Here is a 22577-nt window from a genome sequence, read left to right on the forward strand (position 1 = left end):
TTACTTTGCAGGAAACCTTTCAAACACCAAATAAAATTATCTACATACACACTTTTTAATTAGTGACAACCATAGGTTTCAAAGACCAGGTCATTATGCAAAAATCAGTGTTCTGTGAAAATGGAGGATTAACCATATCAACCAACCATGGACAACCATGGCCCAATCAAGTTGACACATAGCCATCACAACCAGCATTACTCTCATCTTGTACCCACCCCAGTGTGGGTTACTGCCTGACACACTGTATATACTCATGGATCAGCCGAGTTTTCCAGCACATTTTTAATGCCGTTTTTGTGGTACATACGATATGACACTGAGGCAAAAAACACTTAAAAACGGTTTTCACTACTGTTACATATACAAAGTTGGATGACAAATCACTAAGTGAGGAATAGATGGGTGGAAAATAATTTTTCTTTAAAGAGCGACCTGAATTTGGAGTGAGGCATATGGAGGTTGCTTCTTTTCTCCTGCTAGCTGCCTTTTTCTTCTGATAAAAATTATACTTCCCAGGTACCCATTTCTCAGTCAAGCAACTTCTAGGAAATAGCTTTTAAGTAATCACATCCCTTTCCCAGCTTTTTGTCTGCTGCTTAGAAAGCAGATATGATGGCTGAACCTGAGAAGCACCTCAGACTACAACTATCCCTTTAAGTAAGGAAATGAAAATACAAAAGGAGTCTGTGTCTCTGATGACCATGGAGCTGGCCCTGTTATTTGGGAGCTTCATCTTACCTTAAAATGAGCTTAATCCTAACAGAGTTCACATTTTTTTTCAGAGTTCACATCTTTAAGTCATAACTTGTATGACTACTATAAGGTTTATTAAAATTGGATATATCATGCTTATCAATTAAAATAATAATTACACAAATAACAATGAGTACAAGAAGAAAATTTTCTAAAATTGAAGGTGGTGATAATTGTACAACCCTTCTTGATATGATTTATTATATTGTACGACATGTAGATGAAGTGCTAATAAAACTGTTAAAATAAATCAGAAAAAATAAAATAAAAAGCCTATCCAATTGAAAGACGGCATGTTTAGTGAGGGTGATACTGGATTTTTTAGAACAATTCTTCACTATGTAGTAATGTCCAGGGCACTAAAGGACATTTACCAAACCTGCACACCACTCAAAATTTTTATAATACCCATTTCCTTAAAACACTGAAAAATAAAAAATGAACCCACAACATGCCCAACAAGGTAAAATGACAACCTTTAGAATGTAAAAAAACCAAACAAACCAGAAATAGATATATATTTATATAAATATATAAAATATAAGGAATTCAACCAAAAGAGGATGAATGATTTTTTAAATAAATGCAATATTTTAAAAGGCAAAGAACTGAGCAGATATTTCATCAAAGATATACAAATGGCCAATAAACACACACAAAAAAAAAGATAGGAAAGGCATGAGAGTAAAACAAACCAAAGCAATAATGACAGAGGCACCAAGGTCAACTGGTACAATTACACAGTCACAAACACAATGTTGCTACATCCCACTTAGGTGAGTAGTGAGTAGTCTTAAACACTGTGAGCAGCCATTGAAGGTGGATCGCTTGGTCTCAGCCCATGCAGATGAGAGGAGAAGCAAAAACCAAAGACCCAAATACAAACAGCTCCAAGGAACCTACACAGAAGAGACGAGAACCAGGTGCAGAGCCGTCACTACCAACTGCTCTGAAAAGAGTCACATTCGAGCCTGTATAGAGTGGGAGAAAAATGTGGCCCAGAACTCAAAATCAAAAAGGAAACCAGCTTACCAATAGGATCAAGGCTCACAGAACCCTCTAGGCTATGGCCCTTACACTTCATTTCTGGAACTGAACTCACCTCCTTAGAACAATCAGCCAGTTAATATCAATCAAAGGGGCAGCCTTCTCTGCTGAATCTCCTCTGATCAGAGTCCAGGGATGTGTATATAGCCTTGCTATTAAAGAGAGGGCCTTATAAAGTCAGTTATGGCAGATGTAGTTAGGCTAAAATATGACACCTCATCATTTGATCAAGGGAACCCCAGTGACAGCGGTTGAGCCATTCTACTTCCACGGAGTCGTCTCAGAATCCAGGGCCCACATCTGCCCTGCCCCACAGGATCACTATGAGTCAGCATGCTCTATAGCAGCAGTACATTTGCTTTTTGTTTGAATCATTTAGTCTCCCTTTTGGCCCATTGTAAAGTTGTTTCCGTTTTTAATATTTTCTGCCTTCTTTTTGATTGAATTGTTTTGTCTGTGTAGTTTTTGTTTCTTGTTTGTGTTGTTTTGTCTTTTCAGGGGAGAGCGCAAACACAGTCCCCCACTTTCGCAACTTCTGCATTGAGTTTCCCACGTTTAGGGAAATCGCAGGGGTCAGCACATTCGGAGTGCAATGGAAAAGCCTTGCCCTGGGAAAACCACCTTCGTGATCATGGTATCTCCCCACCAGGTAAAGTGTTCTTGTTTGTGTTTTATGTGGCTTTCTGTACATGAAATGCAGGATGGGTAAATCTATGGAGACAGTAACTGGAGTAATAATCACATAAGGCCAGGCACGGGAAATTGGGGTGGGGAACAGAAAACTAGCAACCACGGGTATGAGAAAAACGAAAATGTTCTGAAATTGATTGCACAACTCTTGGTATGGTTGAACTGCTAGCTTGCATGACATGTGAATTATACGAAAAAAAAACACGTTTTTTTAAGGGGGCAGTATGTACCCAAGATTAGAAAAGGAGGAGGAATGAAGACAGGAAAGACCAGGAAGAAACGGGCTCCATGAGGGGGCGACACTGGGAGGTGCACATATGAATCGTTAACTGCAAAGCTCTGCTCTGCTCTGTAAGCCTCCACCTAACCCACAACCAAACATGAGTACACATGGCAGTGGTGATGAAGAGGGCTTATAAAAGCGAGCATAAAACCAAAACGACACAGTATAAATCAAACAAAACAACCACATGACTGTATCATTGCAAAAAGCTTGAAAACTTATCTTTGCCAACAGTCTATGCATAATTAAAGACATACATACCAAACCAAACCCAATACCATCTAGTTGATTCTAAATCATAGCAACTCTAAAAAGAGGAGCTGATACCAAGGGCTCAATAGAAAGAAAGTGTCTAGAAAAGAATGATGGCAACATATGTACCAATATGCCTGAAACAATCAATGAATGGATTATAATAAGAGTTCTAAGAGCCCCCATAAAATGATCTTTTAATTTTTAAAAATACCTGAAAACAAACAAACCATAGTGACTCTAAACAGGTTCTGAGACTAACTCTTTACGAGCGCAGTTAGCCGTATCTTTCTGGGGAGTGAACGGGGTGGTGTAAACGGCCACCTCTGTGGTTAGCAGACCAACACCTACTCAACAATGCCACCAGAACTCCTTCCAAAACCAACAGCCCCTCTCTTGTCAGTGGAGAGAACTCAAGCCCTTCCCCTTGCTGACATCACTGGACTGCAAGACGTGGCAAGAAAGTGAAACAACGGCATCCAATGTGGTAAAGAAATAATATCTCTTGTTGCACACATTTAAAAAAACAAACAACCCTGATTCTACACGAGAGCTACTAGAACAGAATCAAATAAAGCAGTAGGGTACAAGGTCAACATAACATTTTTTAGAAAATGGACTCCTCTACACCACTATTTCCCTAAGCAGGTTATACCACCCCCTTAGGGGACACATTGGAATATTCCAGCGGGGTTCCAAAAACTTTATCCTAGATTATGGATTATAATATCAAAAGTGCTTAAGGGCCAGGGTGGTACTGAGTAATTTTCCTTTTTGAAAAGGTGCAGGCGCCCTCTTTCGCTGGGAGTCGTGGCACCGCCAACATGGGCAAGTGTCGAGGCCTTCGTACTGCTAGGAAGCTCCACAGCCACCGACGGGACCAGAAATGGCACGATAAACAGTACAAAAAGGCCCATTTGGGCACAGCTCTGAAAGCCAACCCCTTTGGAGGCGCTTCCCATGCAAAGGGAATTGTGTTGGAAAAAGTGGGAGTGGAAGCCAAACAGCCAAATTCAGCCATTCGCAAGTGTGTCCGAGTCCAGCTGATCAAGAACGGCAAGAAAATCACAGCTTTCGTGCCCAACGATGGGTGCTTGAACTTTATTGAGGAAAACGATGAAGTTCTGGTGGCTGGATTTGGTCGCAAAGGTCATGCCGTTGGTGACATTCCTGGATTCCGCTTTAAGGTTGTCAAAGTAGCCAATGTGTCCCTCCTGGCCTTATACAAAGGCAAGAAGGAAAGGCCAAGATCATAATTTTGATGGTGAATATGTAATAAATTTTCTTTGCCAGAAAAAAAACAAAAGGTGCAGTCGGCCAAATAAATTTGGGAACCTTTGCCCTATACTAATAAAGAGAACTCTGAAAAGAAAACCAGGAAAATAATACCATTTGCAATAACCAACAAAAAGATGAACTATTTAAGATTATAACTAATCATAGATATCAAAGAGTGATAAGAAGGAAACTACACAACACTCTGGCAAGAAACCAAGAGACTTCCATAAATGGGCACAGATGCCATGGTCACTCATTGAAAAGGCTTAACATTATATAAATGTCAATACTATCCAAACTGACAAATATACGTAATACAATCCTGATGCAGAATCCATCATGGAAAAACTAGCCATCAACTCCATATGGAAAAAAGACACCTTGCATAAGCAAACCCTTACTGAAGAACAGCAGAATAAACTAAGAGTCTCACACTTCCTGATCTCAGAAATGGCTGTACATTCACACTAGTCCAAATAGTCTGGTTCAAGTACAGAAACAGACATATAACCAGTGGAAAAGAGCTGAGAACCCAGAACTCTATCAACCTAGGGGCAAAAATTTCCAACAAAGGTTTAAAATCCATTAATGAGGGAGGGATAGAGTCTTTAACAAATGGTGTTAGTAAAACTGGATATCCATTTGTCGAAAAATGAAACAACCCACCATATAAATCATACCATATTAAGAAAACTAATTCAATATAGGAGGGAAAGGGGGTTTCGGGAATACATAGGCAGAAAGGGGGAGGAGCATCAAAATGGATTGTTTTTGCTTAATTCATCTTAAAAGTGATTGATCCATAGAAGGGGTGGAGGCGGACTGCTCTAAAATTGATGTGGTAATGATTGTACAATTCTCCTTGATATGATCGAATGATTGAACTACTGTCCTCAATTTTACAGAAAACACTGAAACCTCATGACCAAAAACACAATCCAATTACATAGTGGGCAAATAACTTAAATAATACTTCACCAAAGAAGACATTCATGGAGCCAACAAATGCATAAAGAGATATTTATCATCATTAGCCATTAGAAATGCAAACCAAAACAACCATGAGATAGCATCTCACCCCAGCAATAATAGTAATTAAATCAAAAAATGTGTCAAAGATTGGAATTTTCGTACACTGCTGAGTGGGTTTGTAAAATGGAACCACCATCGTGGAAAATGGAACAGCATGTTCTTGGAAAATTAGCAGCAGCGCTGTCATATGATCCAGTAATACTATTCAAACCAAAACATTACTGCCACTGAGTTAATTCAACTCAGTGACCCTGTGATTTCTAGGCATTTACCTAAAGAAACAAAAGTCCTGACACCAATATGCATATGAACACTCGGGTTGATCAAAATACTATTCTGAGAGAAAAACATGAGAATAACCTAGATGCCCAGCAACAGATGAAATGGATCAATGGTGGTAAATACACACAATGGGACACTTCACAACTTCAAAGCTTAAGGATGAACCCATGCAGTATCTCACAACTCATGGAAGAACCTAGAGGACATTACTGAATGAAATTAGTCAATTACAAAAGGACAAATATTACAGGAGATCACTATTATAAAAAGCCACAGAAAGGTTTACACAGAAGGAAAAACTCTAAAAAAAAGTTTTTTTTAATTCTTTGAAAATCTCCAGAGAGGAAAGGGTGAAGGAAAACCAGTAACTAGGAAGACATGTATTAACTAGGAAGGGGGAGGCTAGCTAACGACCAAGGCAAGGAAAGACATTAGGAGGTATATGAGACTAAATGACAACAGTAAATGGTACCTTAACACAATCTAATAGCTGCAAAAAAAAAATTCCTTTAAAAACATGTGTTGTAAATCTTCCCTGGAAGACCAGACACCTGTACCAGGTAAAGTCTGGTAATTCACAGGAAGGAAGCCGGTGCAAGGAACCCCCGAGTCATGAATTCTCCGGTGCCCTGATAGGGTACCTGAGGCAGCAGTCGGCAGCACTCCTGGCTTCAGTGGAGGGAAGGGAAAAGGTAAGCTGACACATCCTCACCACACCTAAGCTGGCACCAACACACACAACAGTAGCACTTTCCTCCAGCGTACTCAGGGGCTGAGAGGGGTAAACATGATTGAAATGGGGTAGGAAAACCCAGTGGTTGACCCTTCTTCCCCCTACACACACACAGGATTGGGAGGGATACAGCACTAATACAAACTAGGAGTGATTTGAATCAGCTAAGCAGTGGTTCTCAACCTTCCTAATGCCGCGACCCTTAAGTACAGTTCCTCATGTTATGGTGACCACCAGCCATAACATATGTTCATTGCTACTGCATCACTGTCATTTTGTGACTGTTACGAATTGGGCGACCCCTGTGAAAGGGTCGTTCGACCCCCAAAGGAGTTGTGACCCACAGGTTAAGAACTGCCCTTCTAGATCTCGCAAGGCTGGATCTGGTCCCACAAAGGACAGTGGCAACTCTTGCCCAGCAAACAAAGTGGACAGTCTAGGAGAGGGCAAGATGGGGTGAACCTGCATAGGAGAAAGAGCTTGCAAAGAATCTGTTCCTTGCCACTCTAAGGACTGAGAATATAAGTGTGCCTAGCAGCTCACACTTAAAGGGAATGAATTTAAAGAGACCCCGGACCTTGCTCTGATACAGAGAATACAGTTTGGGCAGAATACAAAGTGCCTTGCACACGCTTCTTTTCCCCTTCATGATAGATTTATTGGTCACTGGTCTGAACTTCCTGAAAAAGCATAGGAGTCGACAGAGATTGAGACCTTGACAGGAGCCGTATGTAACTGTTTGCCGCCATCAACCCTACTCAGGATAAGCTAATGAGTGCCACACAACCTGGCCTCCCTTGATTCCTCAGGAGCTACAGCAGTACGAATGGAGCACTGTTCATCCCAGAGACAGATATAACACACTGGTATGGAAGCAACAGCCAATCTTGTTCATATAAAAAACAAGGAAAATAATGGCACAACTGAGTGGGAAACTAGCAAAACGTAGATGCAGTTGAGACCTTGCATGAAGAAAAAGTTTTAAATCTTTCCATGAGTGAATTTAACAGAATGATCTTCAACTGCTTCTAATGAATGACAGAAAGATAGGGGGGAAATGAAAAGATAAAACTCAGGAACACTACCTAAAAGATATGATTAAAAAAACCATAGGAACAATCCAATTAATTCAAATAAAAAACTAAAACAAGGCAAACACATAAATATTAAAATTGGCTAACAGTTTGAAAGAGCAAAAGAGAAGAACTGAAATAATCAGCGATCCCAAAAACAAAGTTCTGAAAACCAAATACAAGATCTATTTTTTTTTTTAAGGCACAAAATAGTTGAGCCACAGACACAGGGGGGTTACTAGTATACTGTCATTGTTCTGGTGCAATGGGCATGGCAACTGTGTATGTTTTCCTTTGCATGAAAATCAAAGGAAAAAATAATTTGTTAAAACTATACAATGAAATGTCACTCCACATGAAAGATTACTATTGAGAAAAGGAAAACAAGCACTAATGGAGATGGAAACATTGTTGGATTCCTCATTTATTACTGGTGGGAATGGTACAGCAGTTGTGAAAGAGCTTAGTGGTTCCCCAAAACCAGAAACACCAAATTGCCATGTTGTTGCCAGGTGCCATCAAGTCAGTTCCAACTCAGTGGCGTTATGTTCAATAGAACTTTGGTCAGTCCTGAGCCAAACTCACAATCCTTGCAATGTGTGAGTCCATCATCAGTCACTGTGTCAGACCCATCTCATCCATGTCCCCTTTCTGTTGATCTGCTTTTAAAACTATCATTTGTATAGATGATGTTAGAGGTCTTAGAGTTGGATCAGACTCACGGTAACTCTATGTACAACAGAATGAAATACTGCCCAGTGCCGCGCCATCCTCACATGATTGGGCTGGAGCCCAGTGTCACGCCATCAGCTCTTCTTGAGGGTCTTCCTTTCGCCTGGCCCCTCCACTCTACCAAGCATGATGTCCTTCCCCAGGGACTGCACCCTCCCGACCAACATGTCCAAAGTCAAGGGACTCCTGGGTGGCAGCGGATTGCACAGTTGGCTCCTTCCTAAGCATGAGGTCAACAGTCCAAATCCACCAGCTACCCTGAAGGAGAAAGATGAGGCTTTCTGCTCCTAAAAAGATTTATAGCCTCTGAAACCCAGCAGTTCTATCCTGTCCTATAGGCTCACTTTGAGATGAAATAAACTCATTAGCAATAAGAAAGTCACCATAGGACCCTGTAATTCTACTATCTACATTAGGGGTCCTCAAACTTTTTAAACACGGGGCCAGTTCACTGTCCCTCAGACCCATTGGAGGGCCGGAGTATAGTTAAAAAAAAAAAAACTGAACAAATTCCTATGCACACTGCATATATCTTACTTTGAAGTAAAAAAACAAAAGGGGCAAAAACACACGGCGGGCTGGATAAATGTCCTCACGGGTCACATGCGGCCCACGGGCTGTAGTTTGAGGACACCTGAAAATACTAAAAAAACACACACAAAAAAAAACTCCTCAAAAACCTAAGAGGCTCAAATACTTTTAGGCCAATGTTCATTGCCACATAACCTATAACAGGCAAAGGGTGTAGATAACCCTGTGTCTATTCACCATTTAGTTACTAAGTCAGACACAAAAAACCCCCAAAAAAACAGGAGTCCACTTTTATGGAATATGCCAAACAAGCAAATGTACAGAGATAGTAACTCCATGTTACCACCAGCTAGTTTAAGGAAGTAATGAAGAGTTAGGAGGTCTGTGAAGGCCAAATGCACCCATCTTCCATTATTCCCATCTTGCTAAATGAAGCGACTCACCTCACTTTTATACTGGTCCCTCTCAATACTGCATTTGTCCAGCTGTCTAAATACATCATCAAGCTGCACAGCCATGTCATCCATTTCACTTTTAGTCTCACTATTCAAACACTGGGTGCATTCCGCCTTCACATGTTGCAAAGCATTACACTGTTTTTTCAGCCTTTCTATTTCTTCTAACGCTTGCTGATACTGAGATGCCATGTAGTCTGGACTTTCAGATTTGCCATTAATACTTTGAAGTAAAAACACAGCATCAGTTTCAGTAGATTGATGGCACGTCTCCTTCTTCACATATTTGTCATTCATTTCTAGTATCCTTTGTTCTAATACTTTCATCTGGTCAGTAAGTGTATGGCACTGTCTTTTATAGTTTTCTTTTTCTTGGGTGACTAGAAGTAGCTCATTTCTTACTTCATTTAGCTGGCAACCAGGATCACCTGCAGACTTATCAATGGTTTCCTGTATCTTTGTTTCAGTTTCCCTACAGGATGCCAGTGCAGCTGTATCATTCCTTGCATCTATCTCATCTTCAATCGTTTCTTCCTTTTTAACAATCAATTTTGGCACTTCAGTCTGCGTGGCTGCAGTGGTTCCTTGATCACACCTGGAAGATACGGTGCTCGTTGAACTAGTCTGGCGACACAGTTCATCACTGTTCACAATCTGTACCTCGGCACTACTTTGTTCTACGTGAACTTGTTCTGATTTCGTGTCATTATCATGTTCGACAGCAGGCTTGGGAGTGCTGTTTTCTTCCAAAATGATGACATCTTCATCATCATCATCTCTGTAAGTCGAATTTTCAAATGTTTGACTACTCAATCTCCGATTCTTTACATTCAAAATTGAGGAACGAACAGAAAGTCTCCGTTTCAAGCTGGGAGGAGGGGGAGAAAATATGGTAAAATACAGACAGAAAGTTCACCATCTGGTAATAGTTCTAAAAAATACACTATTGCAATATTCTTATTACTAAACTACTTTGAAATTGTTAAGCTATTCCCGCACTGGTTTGTATTTTTTGCTTGGGGGAGGGGCAGTTACAAAATATGCAGTACTGGCCAACAATTTAATGGAGAGATTATTTTCACATTTGACAGAAGAGGACACAATAACAAGATTTCTGTGAAAGGCTGGATCTATAAAATGCTGACTGTCTCTTCATTCGATTCCTTCCAGACAATTCAATGTGTTCCTATCCAAAGCAGGATCTGACAAGCTGGCCCCAGACTAAATGGCTGGCACTACATAGCCCACCATCATTGGTATCAGCATTCAATGATCAAAGGTGAGCCATAAAGTACCAGCATTTCCAACCTTTCGATTAAAAAAGACATTTCTCACAATTAAACGTGGCCTCATTTTATTCATGTGCTTGGTTTTCTATGAATTTATCCTTGATTATTTTCTTCCTCACATGGAGGGGGAATTTATGCTAAATATACTCTGTGAATCATTTTCCTACACTTCATACTTTTTTTTCTCAAATACAACCTCCAAAATCATATTAAGCAAAAATCATCTGGGGCACAAAAATGTAAATCTTTGCATTTGAAACCATCTTTATTCCACTGTCAAGTTTATTGCTGGCTTATAGAAGTACAAGTAGAAATTATTTTCTCAACGTTCAATGAGCACTCCATGTGCATCCTTTGCTGGCAAGTAGCCATCTATGTACTCTGACTCAGTGACTCCATGAGCAACACGACACAACGGTGCCTGTGCCTGCACCATCCTACAGTCATTCCCATTACTTGAGCCCATATGGCAGCCGTTCTATCTAATTCACTAGGGCAGGGGGAGGAAGGTCCTTCCTCTTTTTCATTGCTCCTCTACCAAACATGAAGTCCTTTGCCCAGGGACCAATCCCTCCTGATAATGTCGAAAGTATGTGAAAGAAAAGTCTTGCCATTTCTTGTAAGACTTGTTCATTCTCCTGGAAGCTCACAGCACATTTAATATTCCTCACTAATACCATAATTCAAAGGCATCCATTCTACTTTGATCTTGTATTCACTGTCTACCTTTCTTTCAGATGCAATGAAAATCCCAGTAAGTAATCCATAAGGGTTCTTCTGAAATATGTATAATTTAACTGAGCAGCTGACTTTTTAAGGGAATTTTAATTAATTTAAATAACCACACATATGCTCATTAACTACCATATAAAACAGTTTAAGTCTAGAGCAGGATTTTTTTTCAATTTACATGCATAACTAGGTAATGGTTTATGAATTAATCTATTAGGCCACAGGATTCTTTGGCATATAAAGTGAAAATGTAAAACAGCGAAATTGTGTCAGACATAAGGGGTTACAGTTTTATAAACAATGGTTTCAATTTATTGTGGCCGCTCCATAGGCACTGGGTCATACAATATATATATTTCTTATTGTATGATCAAAGATAATTGAAAAGTCACTACATTAGAAAATCGACCTTCAAGTTTAATGTTAACACTGCATTTTCTTAGTATCACCATTACAGAATTTTTAAAGCCTTTTTCTCAATTATGCACACATATCTTTAAAAAAATGAACAGCCTATTCACTAACATGAGTTAGCCTTGGAATCTTAGTCAAAAGATTACAGTCTATTGGGAAACGTGCGCACCCGTGCATGCGTGCGTGCGTGCGTGCGTGTGTGTGTGTTGGGGGGGTTGTGATTCAAACATTTTCCTATACAATAGTCGAGAAAAAATTAAAGCTGAAATTCTAACAAGTGGGAAATCTGACCCACAAGATAATGAAGATGGCTAATTAACATTCATACCCACTTCCAAGAATAAGAGACCATATTCATCACAAATTACCTGCATTTATGCTATCAATTCTAGCAATTCTACTACATTATGGAAGTTCTTCCTCTAGAGAAGACACACTCTTTGCCCATGTTCCCTCAGGCTTACACAGGGCTGAAAAACAAACACAGACTACGGAATGTTGTAGTTATTCTTCACCTTTGCTGATTTTATTACCTTTAAATAGATCATTTAAGCAGAGGTCTGGTTTAAGAACTTCAGGAACAAATTTAATTACCATCCTCTCACCACGCCTTCTCTGACCATTCCTGGTAAGGATAAGTAATCCAGTCACGTATTACTGGATAAGTAATCCAGTCATGTATTACTGGATAAGTAATCCAGTCATGTATTACTGGATAAGTAATCCAGTCATGTATTACTGGATAAGTAATCCAGTCATGTATTACTCTTGCCTTTCTCTCTTCCTTCTCTACTATCTAAAATATCAGTAGCATCTGAAATGTGCTATGCTGCTGGGTGACGCCAAGAGCTTTCAGGTCATATTTGATATTTTATGCTGTACTCTTACCTGTTTCATGTTTTTCTTCTAGAAAGTTTCTGTCTTAAAAACGGAAGTTTACACACAATGAGGGGGCTTCAGAGAGTATGTGAAATAGTGAAATTAAAAGACAATGGACTTTTTCTATGAACTTTTAAAAGCCCCACATATTTGATTTGATCAAACGCCACAAAGTATATGTTGTTAAACTGATTTAGGCCAGGGGGTCTACATGACAAATGTAGCGCAAGTTCAATAATAAATGCAGTCATGTAACTTGTTCATAATACTTTTTTGCATTCATATAAATTACATAATCCACCAACTGCCTTACTGCCTTAGTAGTCTCAAGTAAAGGCTCTCTTTATTCCCCAAAACGGAAGACCACATCTCAGCCACTGACCTACTGCTCTCAGGTTCAGACTGGGGCGAAACACGATGGTTATTCACAAGCCTTGCTGTATAAGTATTTGCCACTTCTGAGAGATGTCCTCTTGGAACACTTTCCTTCATAGAAGAAAAGCTTGGACTTGAAACAGGGGTTGTCCGAAACAACAATTCAGCATTAATCTGCTGGGGAAAAAAATTAATCTTAAAGAAATTATGCCAAAACCCAGCGTGTACTCTTCTCTTTTCTCCGTTTCCCAGAAGACATTAAGAACCATCTTTAACAATTCCTTGTGTAATCCCAATGGCTTTACATTTTTAAACAGTTGTGAATAACCAAACAAAAATAAACCAACCACATCCCACAGCAACTGTATATGTATGGCCCATTAAACCTGAAATATTTAGTGCCTGGTCTTGAACACAGGTGTGCTAACACCTACAAGGTAGAATATAAATTTTAGCTTTCTAAAGGACAAAGATGAAAGATGGTATACCTTTAGAAACCCATGTATATTAGAAAACACTTCAATGTAATTACAAGCAGACATTATTCCCAGCAGAACAAACTACATGCTCATGAACTCAGCACAATCTCGTAACACCAAAATGCATTTCTTTTTTTTTTTTTTTTTCCAAAATGCATTTCTATGTAAAGGGAAAAGCCAGTGAGCACAGGGTTCAACCACCGTGCAGGCAGAAGCACTGCTCCTTGGAGGTTCCCTTGAGCGTGTCCTGAGCGGCCTATCTCCTGACATGAGTGAACTGAATGCACAACATCCTTTCCATTTGTTACGCAAGTCTCATTATTCAAAATCCCGTATTTATTAAACTATTTGCTCTCTATTATAAAGCACAATTATACAATGGAAAGTTTAATTACCCGAGGAATGATTTCCGGTTGTCTGATCCTGAATTTTTCCTTGTCTCTTTAAAGAAAAAAAAAAGGAAAGTGTGCATATTTAAATTTATTTCACAATTACTTTTCAATGAGACCCTTGTCTATTTACAACCCTGCTATTTAGATTATGTACCTTCAACTTTTCTTAAATTTCATTATAATCATCAGTAAGCCCTTAAGCAGAGGAACATTTATCTTTTATCTCAGCGACTTTCTACCATCTGCTGGAAGCTTTCCCTGCCCACAGATAGGTTATTCTCAGGTCTTTGGATTGATATGCCACAACAGGCTTCTAACTGATCTCTTGTAGGCTTCCTTTTAGTCTTGATGCTAGATTTATCACCAAGAGTTCACTGCTGCTGTCAGTTGCCACGGAGTCAACACCAACTCACAGCAGCCTTTTGTACAATGTAACGAGTTCAATCGTCTATGTGCAGTGCATCGGCATCACTAAAATTCACCATGTCTGACTATGCCTACCCAACTTATCTATCCCATATTGGATTTCTGGCATTCACATATTCACTCTAGTTACAATGAACAGATACTCATCCTAAATATCAGTCATGGGATGGTGCAATGATGACCATCATGAACCCTGCCTCCTTCAGAAGCAATCTTTCCTTATAAGTTTCCACATGGTAACCTACCCCCTTACCCCTCAAAAAAAGGCCAAACTCACTACCACTCATCAAGCTGATACCCACTCACAGAGACCTTACAGGACAGGGCAGCACTGCCCCTTTGGGTTGCCAAGACAGTAACTCTACAGGAATAGAAAGCCTCATCTTTCTCAGCAGAGGAGCTATAACACAGCTTTTATAAAGAACTTATCACCTTCCCTCTTAAGCTGTAAGCTGATCCAGAGCAGCTGCTGTCAGGGGGCATCATCAAGTTGATTTCAACTCATGGACAGAGTAGAACTGCCACAGAGGAGTTTCTAGGCTACCATCATTACAGGAATAGAGTGCAAGGTTGTTCTTTCATCGGGTCACTGGGTGAGTTTCAAGCAACCTTCCTTTTAGTCTGCAGTGAAACATTGTGTGCAGCCTAAAGAAATGAACTGTGCTGAGGTCCATGTATCTTGGAGATTAGATAGGAATACACATCAGGAACATGTGTCCTGTGCCCACAGCATAAACGAGACAAATAGCCACATCATCTTTCTAGCTGCACTAGCTGCCCCACCCTACATTAATTCAACACTCACTTCTTCTTGTAGGTTTTTTCATAAGTGGGATGTACCAAATCCTCATCTTCAGGCTCTTCTGGAACATCACAATTTCTAGTCAGAAAAATCACATAGGTATAACATGTCACTAGCGCCTGTTCTTGTACAAGGACTGTCCACCTTTCCAAAAAAAGGGTACTAACCAACTATCTGGTACCTGAACTGTGGGTCAGGGTTATTGGAGCAATACCATTTTTCAGGAAGTTGATCTATCCCATCTGGTAACTTTCGCCATTTTAGACAGGAATCACATTGAACCCAAGTCTGATCAGGGCGCTTCCTGGAACAAACAAGAACAAACTGTGAGCGTGGACACACGGATTTTATGGAATCTATGCATTTTCTACCACAGAAAATCCCTATTAGTACATTTTTTTCCTGAAAATATGTAGATCACTATTTCTGTTGGAGAACAATTTAAAACTTTAAAAACAATTTTAAAGGCCACAGGATAATCTTAACAATGTAATTATGGTTACATACAAGCATACAATTAAATTTGCTCTGTGATAATGAAAACTCAACTTCATAATCCTCTATTTCGGTATATTTCCTCAATAAATAAATGTGCATTAACCTTTAGGCTTTCCTATTTAAAAAATTTAGGCTTTCCTATTTAGTCCTACCAAAAAATATAATAATCCTATAAAGAATTTATGCTGATTCATTTGACATCTGAAGGCATCCACTTAATGCCAGTTAACTTTTAAACCTAGTTTTTAAAAATCCATTCAGGGATTGGGAGGGTGAGGGGAGGTTTTGGGGAGTAAATGAATACAATGAATACAAGAGTGGGGAGGGAGCACTACAACTTTTTAAAATTGATTTTACAAAATAAATAATTTTTAAAAAGCAATTTTACTATGAAAGTATATGATATGTGATTATACCAAGAAAATTACTTAAAAAGTAAACCAAACTTGACCAATGGTTACAAGAGGTAGCCTGAGGAGATTTGCGTAGGGAGCACTGAGTTCATGTTACTGATAGTGGAAAATATGGAAAAGGATATCAGTAATGGTTTTACAACACAAAGAGTATAATTAATGGCACTGCATTATACATGGAGAAGTTGTTGAATTGGAGAATTTTTTGTGTATTGTTTTTGGCACAATTAAAAAGTTTACATATAACAGTAAGGGCACAGAAGAAGAAAATGTTCTAAAATTGATTGTGGTGATAAATGTACAACTCTTCTCGATATGACTGAATTATTGAATTGTATGACATGTGAAGTGCCAATAAACATGACAAAAGGAAAACATCCATAATTTACATAAAAATTCAAACAAGTCAAATGGTTATGAAGTAAAAATTAATGGCTTGTTCCTAGCGACTAACACTATGCATATGGATACTTGTTTAAAATGCAATGGGACGATTATATTGAACTGTAGCTTATTTTGTCCACTTAAGATATCTTGGACAATCTTTCTCTTTATCAGTACACACTTGTATTATATTTCTACAGATCCAATCATCCATAGGACTGTTACAATGTACTACGAAAGTGCTTGCTAGGTATCATCACATCATTTTAATTCTCACAACTTTGGAATGTCGTGAGAACCACTGATGTTGCATTTTACACGTGAGGAAATGGGAACTTAAGAGAGGCCAAGTAGCTCAATGTCACATAGCAACTACAGCAGAACTAGATTCTCAAGTTTGGCTTCAGAATTATTATTCCAGTCATTATACAAAACCAATCTTTCCCAAATTATGGGATGCCATTCATTAGTGGACTGTGAAATCAATTTAGTGATTCAAACCTAGCATTGTCTTAAAAAGAAAATTATCTCACCATGCATTACTCATATCAGTAAATGCTGTTTTTAAGAACCCCTTATGTGTATACATATGGACATACTTACATTTACTTTTGGGATACAGTGGTTCTGGCTTATGGTAAGTGAAACAATGTGAAATCACTGTATCGTGATAGCATAATGAGCCTTCCTTTTTAATATACTTACTGTATATCTTCAACTGGCAAATTTAGATGATATTCTGAATTTTTCTTCACTTTCATTTCGTTCCAATAATCATTAAGTTTATCTCCTAGTGCTGTTATTGTAAGCCTTAAAAAGGTAAATTAGAAAAATTCAAGAAAAGAAAAAGGTAAGGATTAAATCTTTGCAGAATACAAGAGAAAGCAAAAACAATCTAGTATTAGTCATAAGATGCACTAAGGGGAGGAGGATCAATGTAGTTAATAAAGAACACCCAAAAGTAATGCTAATTTTCTGTCAGTGCCTTTATAAGTTCCTGAAGCAGGGCCAAGATCATCTAGAAAATATGATACAAAATGGTACATCTTTCGGTTCTTGGTTAAGTATAGTATAGACCAATAATGGGCAAAAACCATAGTCTACATTTCACCCCAGCTAGTGAACTTTCCCGTTTCAACTCATAATAAAACTCAAATTTTTAGTAAACAATCATTACCAGCAACTGGTAAAAACGGTTAACACACTCAGTTGTTAATCAAAAATGTTGGAAATTCATTGTGTCTCAGAGGTAACTTGGAAGAAAGGCATGGCTACCTACTACTAAAAACATTGGCCATTGAAAATCCTATGGAGTTATACTATGACATATGAGATCATAATGAGTCAGAGTAGGAGTTACACTATGACACATGAGATCACAGTGAGAGACAGTTACAAAGCTAATGGTTTCATGTAATTTAAACTCTGCCCCACAATTAGATTTTGCCCAAAATGGAATATTAATAAAAATTAAATGTAATGGGGCTGGTTAAAATAAATACAACTAAAATCACAATTAACTGATTAGTCATTTGTTAATGAACTAAATATACGGGAGAACCCCCCCAAAAAACCCCTGTAGTACGAATTTTAGGTAAGCATCCAACAACTCCCTCTGAGTTAGTGAACCCAGTGGCGTTGCCTGGGAAGATTCTCTGGTCAGAGTGAATTTTTTCGTAAAAGCAGTTTTGCTCAAACCTCATTTTTTGTGATGGAAGATTTAAGAGAATACCATGCAGCTATGAAATTTTGTTCCTGCTTGAGAAAAAAACCGCAGAACCTGTTGCAATGTGGAACACAATTTACAAGGACAGGACTATGGGAAAAGCTCAAGTATGAGTGGTTTTCTCAATTCAAAAAAGGTGAAATGTCGATTGATGACTTTATTCTGGACATCCATCAACTTCCCGAGTGGATGTCAACTTATAGTGCATTTGGCATTTGTTCCTCCAGGACAGACTGTTAGTCAAGCTTTCCACTGAGAGGTTCTGAAAGAATTGCCAAACAGTGTGCAACAAAAAAGGCATGATTTGTGGCAGATGGGCGACTGGTTTTGCCACCACGACAATGCAGCTGGCTCATGTAGCTATCTCAGTGCACCAGTTTTGTGGGAAAATATCAGCATGTCTCTCTTGCCCCAAGCGCCTGACCTCGCCCTGACTTCTGTGAATGAAGAAAGGAATGAAAGGGCAGCGAGTTGAAGACATTGAACAGGTGGAGAAAAAAAATCAAAAAACGAGGGAGGTGCTGCCAGCCATCCAAACAGAAGAGTTTGACAAATGGTTCCAAGAATGGAATCACAGATTTGACAAATATATTAAGTGTAATGGAGAATACTTTGAAGGTGATATGACTGTTTTATAAAAAAATGTAAACACATAGCTTTGAAAGAAATTCCAGGTTTTAGGGGGTACCCTCTCGTAAGCACAGACTCAATGTAACCTTCTAGTTAAAACAAAGTTTGAAATAAAATTCAGGATTAATTTTACTCTCTGGTAGATACTATTATTTACCATAACTATCAACTTTAATGAGTCTACTGTCAAGCTCCCCCTCAACTCATATTTATTTTTGCTCTTGACACCACAAGCCGCCACCACCCCCCATTGGCGCACATACACGTAAAAATACCTGTTGCCCTCTAATTTATTCCAACTTACAGAGCTCCTATAGGATAGAGTAACTTTCCCACAAGTTTTCAAAGCTGTATTCTTTCTGGAGGACTATACACTATCTTAAGTTCCTATCTTAGAACAAAGTTTGTTTACATAAAAAAAAGGTTATACATCTAGAAATCAGGAACGTATTCTACATTACATGCGTCCCAATAAATCCTTACTAAAGACAGTGTGGAAAACAAAATTTGTGATGGAGTAGAAGCAATACCTTAGGATGGAAGAAGGTAAAGGTTAAGTGTGGTTTCTATGCAAGCTCATTACTAACCCATTTCTGATAGTTCTATTACATAGCACTCCTCACAGCTCTACCTCATCCGACATTTTAGTTTTACTGCAATAAAAAGTTTACTATTTCCTTACAACAAACACGGATAAAAACAGCAGCAACAAACCCTGGTGCAAGCTGAGAGTAATGCTGGTTGTGACAAATGAGGCAAGGGTCAACTTGGTTGGGCCATGAAGCCTGGTAGTTTGCCAGTTATATAAAGAGAGATGCAATCTGGCAGTAAAATGATGATGTAGTTATCCTCTATTATCACATAATGTCAATTTTCACCTAACTGGTCTTTGGAATGTAACCATGTCAATAAGTTAAGAATAGGTGTACTCAGTGACTCTTGTGTCCAAATAGCCAACCTTTCAGTTAGCAGTCCAGTGTACTTAAACTCTGTACCACCACGCATGGCTCCTAACTATAGGCATGTTTGGTGTTATTATTGTCACAGAATCGGTTCCAATTCAGAGTACAACAAAACAACACAATTGGTCCTTAATTACATGCTAACTCATCTGGAGTCTTGAAGGCTTGAAGGTAAACAGGCAGCCATCTAACTCAGAAGCAACAAAGCCCACATGGAAGAAGCACACCAGCCTGTGAGTTCACGAGGTGTCAAAGGGATCAGGCATCAAAGAACAAAAAAATCATCATTGTGAAGGAGAGGGAGTGTAGACTGGGGACCCAAAGCCCATCTGTAGGCAACTGGACATCCCCTTACAGAAGGGTTGCAAGGAGGAGACGAGCCAGTCAGGGTACAGTGTAGCAACAATGAAACATACAACTTTCCTCTAGTTCTTAAATGCTTACACACACACACACACACACACACACACACACACACACACACACTATCATGCTTCCAATTCTGCCTCACAAATCTGGCTATACCAGAGGATGTACACTGGTAATAGATAGGAACTGGAAACACAGGGAATCCAGGACAGATGATCCCTTTAAGACCAGTGGTGAGAGTGGCAATACTGGGAGGGTGGAGGGAAGGTGGGGTAGAAAGGGAGAACCGATTACAAGGATCTACATGTGACCTCCTCCCTGGAGGGCGGACAACAGAAAAGTGGGTAAAGGAAGACACTGGACAGTGTAAGATGTGACAAAATAATGATAATTTATATATCATTAAGCGTTTGTGAGGGAGGGAAAGTGGGGGAAGGAGGGGAAAAATGAGCTGATACCAAGGGCTCAAGTAGAAAGCAAATGTTTTGAGAATGAGGAGGGCAACAAATGTATAAAGGTGCTTGACACAATGGATGGATGGATGGATTGTGATAACAGTTGTACAGCCCCCAGTAAAGTGATTTTTTTAATTACGTGGTAAATAAAAGGAACAGGTGTACTGTTTTCATGATTAAAACATAAAAATATCCACAAGAAGCAAAAAACTAAACTTAGAAAACTTACGAAAAGTATTTCCAAAGAAATTTTAAAACAAAGTCAACAGGGCATATAAGAACATACCTATATTCATTAGTATAGTCAAAATCTTGTTTATTATGAGTTGGCTTTAGGAAATTACACTCTATAATTCCAACTACTCCAACACCCATGTTATTTGCCTGAAAACAAAACACAGTAAAAAGATGCATTTTAAGCACAAGATATGATACACAAAATAACACATAAAAATTTATAATTCCTGTAAGATATTTTGTTCTATTTTATTTCATTTGATTACTTTAAGTAATTAAATTTAGAATGAAATTTAGACTGAAAGGCTAGACAGAATCTCTTCTGAGAGTTAACACTAAAATATACTAAGATCTTCCTCAAAAACCATTCCTGATGAACAAATATCCATTTAAGCAACTATTATCCCTTGAAAGGGAAAAGAGACTACACATACTAAGAGGACATTTCTTGGAGGTTAAAAACCACAATGGATCCGTCTTAACATCCATGGTGCCCAGTAAAGGCTCCGATACACAGTATTTCCTAAGTTTACAAGATAAATGTTGCTATTTATATAGTTGTTAATGGCAATAAAATAAAACCTAAGACCGTTTTTTAAAATTCTGCTATCAAAATATTACACTCAGCATGTATTATATTAAAACTATCTAGAAATAATGAACAAATGCATTTTGTTCACAATAGCAATGTTTCAAAGTTTAGGTATATATAAAAAGAAAAATAGCATGCAAGAATATGCAAGTTTTAATAAAACTTTTCATAAACACAACTACAAACCAAGCTATGCAAATCTCATCACGATCCTGCTCTACTACGGCCATCATACAAATGATGAGGGAATATGGTCTCTCCAAGGTGTGGATCCTTTCTACCTTTGCAGCCTTGTCTCTCTCCCTTCCACTCCTGTTCCATGTGGTCCAGTTGTAGCAAATGTCTCCCCCTCCCTTGCTTCCCTCCCCCTCCCTCTGTGTTGACTTTCGTCCTTTAGATGCAAAGTGCTCTCCAGATTTTCCGACAGAGTAAAATCAACAGACTCGTTTCAAACGCCACTTCTCAGTAAAGCCTTTTCTAACGCTCCAAGGGTGTTCCCGATTTCCCTCACTCAGCGGCTCTCCGAGGGCATGCTCTGTATCTTATTATCTTCCTGTCCTATCTAATCAATACAACAAATTTACCAGTCATTTGACACTTGAGCAAATGCTTACTGAATCTAGTGCATGTGACACTAGGCCCAATTCATCTTCTGAAAAACACTAAAACGGAGTCAAAAGCTATTTTTTTACCAGCTTAACCAGCAAATACTGGTCAGAAAAATGGGTTGCCTAAATACCTTGCCTAAATGTAAGACTCATAAGGGATAGAAAAGAGTATACATTATTCACAGCATTATTTACTTTGAATTCCCAAAGCACTTGGGGAATAAGGCAATTAACAAAAAATGCATTTCTAACTGTCAGTGAAATTCAGTAAAGTCAAATAGCACATTGTAGAATACTTCTGCAAGATGGATTTGTTTTGACTAAAATTTGTGATTATAATGAAGAGCCTCCAAACTTCACTGATTTTTGTGCAAATGCTATTTTCTGGGTTCATGTCATGTACAGTAAATGAAGCAGCACCATAACCCAACTGAGCAGTGCTAAAGATCAGCCAACACTGTGGTTAAATGCATTGCTCACACATTATTCTTCAAAGAACTTAGAATGAAATAACATGGACAAAAACCAAAGAACTATAAGACAAAAATTTTTACACCTACGGTTAAAACCAATCAGAAATTACCACTATTTCTTAAAACAGGCTTCCCCACCTACCTATTCCCCACCCCAACCCTATCCCCACCCCCCCAAAAATCCTCTCTTTGAGACCACGTAAAGGATACAAACAGGTTGGCAGGGTGGACAGTTCTGAACATGCAAAAGTAAATGTAGCACAGTGGGAGTGGTTTTGGAAGAGGCAATAACATTATT

At 38.8% G+C, this 22577-nt stretch overlaps 2 protein-coding genes and 1 non-coding gene across 4 annotated transcripts in view; 1 reads left to right on the forward strand and 2 right to left on the reverse strand.

Annotated features, from left to right (window-relative positions):
- MORC3 (MORC family CW-type zinc finger 3) overlaps positions 1-22577 on the reverse strand; it is a 54684-nt gene that overhangs the window by 11058 nt on the left and 21049 nt on the right. Inside the window, exons 9-15 of one of the 2 annotated variants that reach the window (XM_075542315.1) lie at positions 20656-20753; positions 16933-17037; positions 15114-15236; positions 14936-15010; positions 13708-13753; positions 12841-13010; positions 9133-10012 (exon numbers count right to left, since the gene is read on the reverse strand). In XM_075542315.1, the coding sequence (XP_075398430.1) occupies positions 9133-10012; positions 12841-13010; positions 13708-13753; positions 14936-15010; positions 15114-15236; positions 16933-17037; positions 20656-20753 (1497 nt within the window). The remainder of the gene's footprint in view (positions 1-9132; positions 10013-12840; positions 13011-13707; positions 13754-14935; positions 15011-15113; positions 15237-16932; positions 17038-20655; positions 20754-22577) is intronic. The other variant, XM_075542316.1, reaches the window with a different exon arrangement.
- On the reverse strand, positions 2299-2461 carry LOC142441768 (U1 spliceosomal RNA). The gene has a single exon (XR_012783113.1). It is a non-coding gene; the product is annotated as a U1 spliceosomal RNA (small nuclear RNA).
- Positions 3828-4334, forward strand: LOC142439737 (small ribosomal subunit protein uS12-like). Its single transcript, XM_075542314.1, has one exon. The coding sequence runs from the start codon at positions 3853-3855 to the stop codon at positions 4282-4284; it is 432 nt and encodes a 143-aa protein (XP_075398429.1). The 5' UTR covers positions 3828-3852; the 3' UTR covers positions 4285-4334.

This window comes from Tenrec ecaudatus, chromosome 2 (assembly GCF_050624435.1).
Source record: "Tenrec ecaudatus isolate mTenEca1 chromosome 2, mTenEca1.hap1, whole genome shotgun sequence".
NCBI classification, from domain to species: domain Eukaryota; kingdom Metazoa; phylum Chordata; class Mammalia; order Afrosoricida; family Tenrecidae; genus Tenrec; species Tenrec ecaudatus.

Bases quoted from the DNA above. Each gene is read 5' to 3' on its own strand.
- LOC142439737 (XM_075542314.1), top strand. From the start codon at position 3,853: ATGGGCAAGTGTCGAGGCCTTCGTACTGCTAGGAAGCTCCACAGCCAC.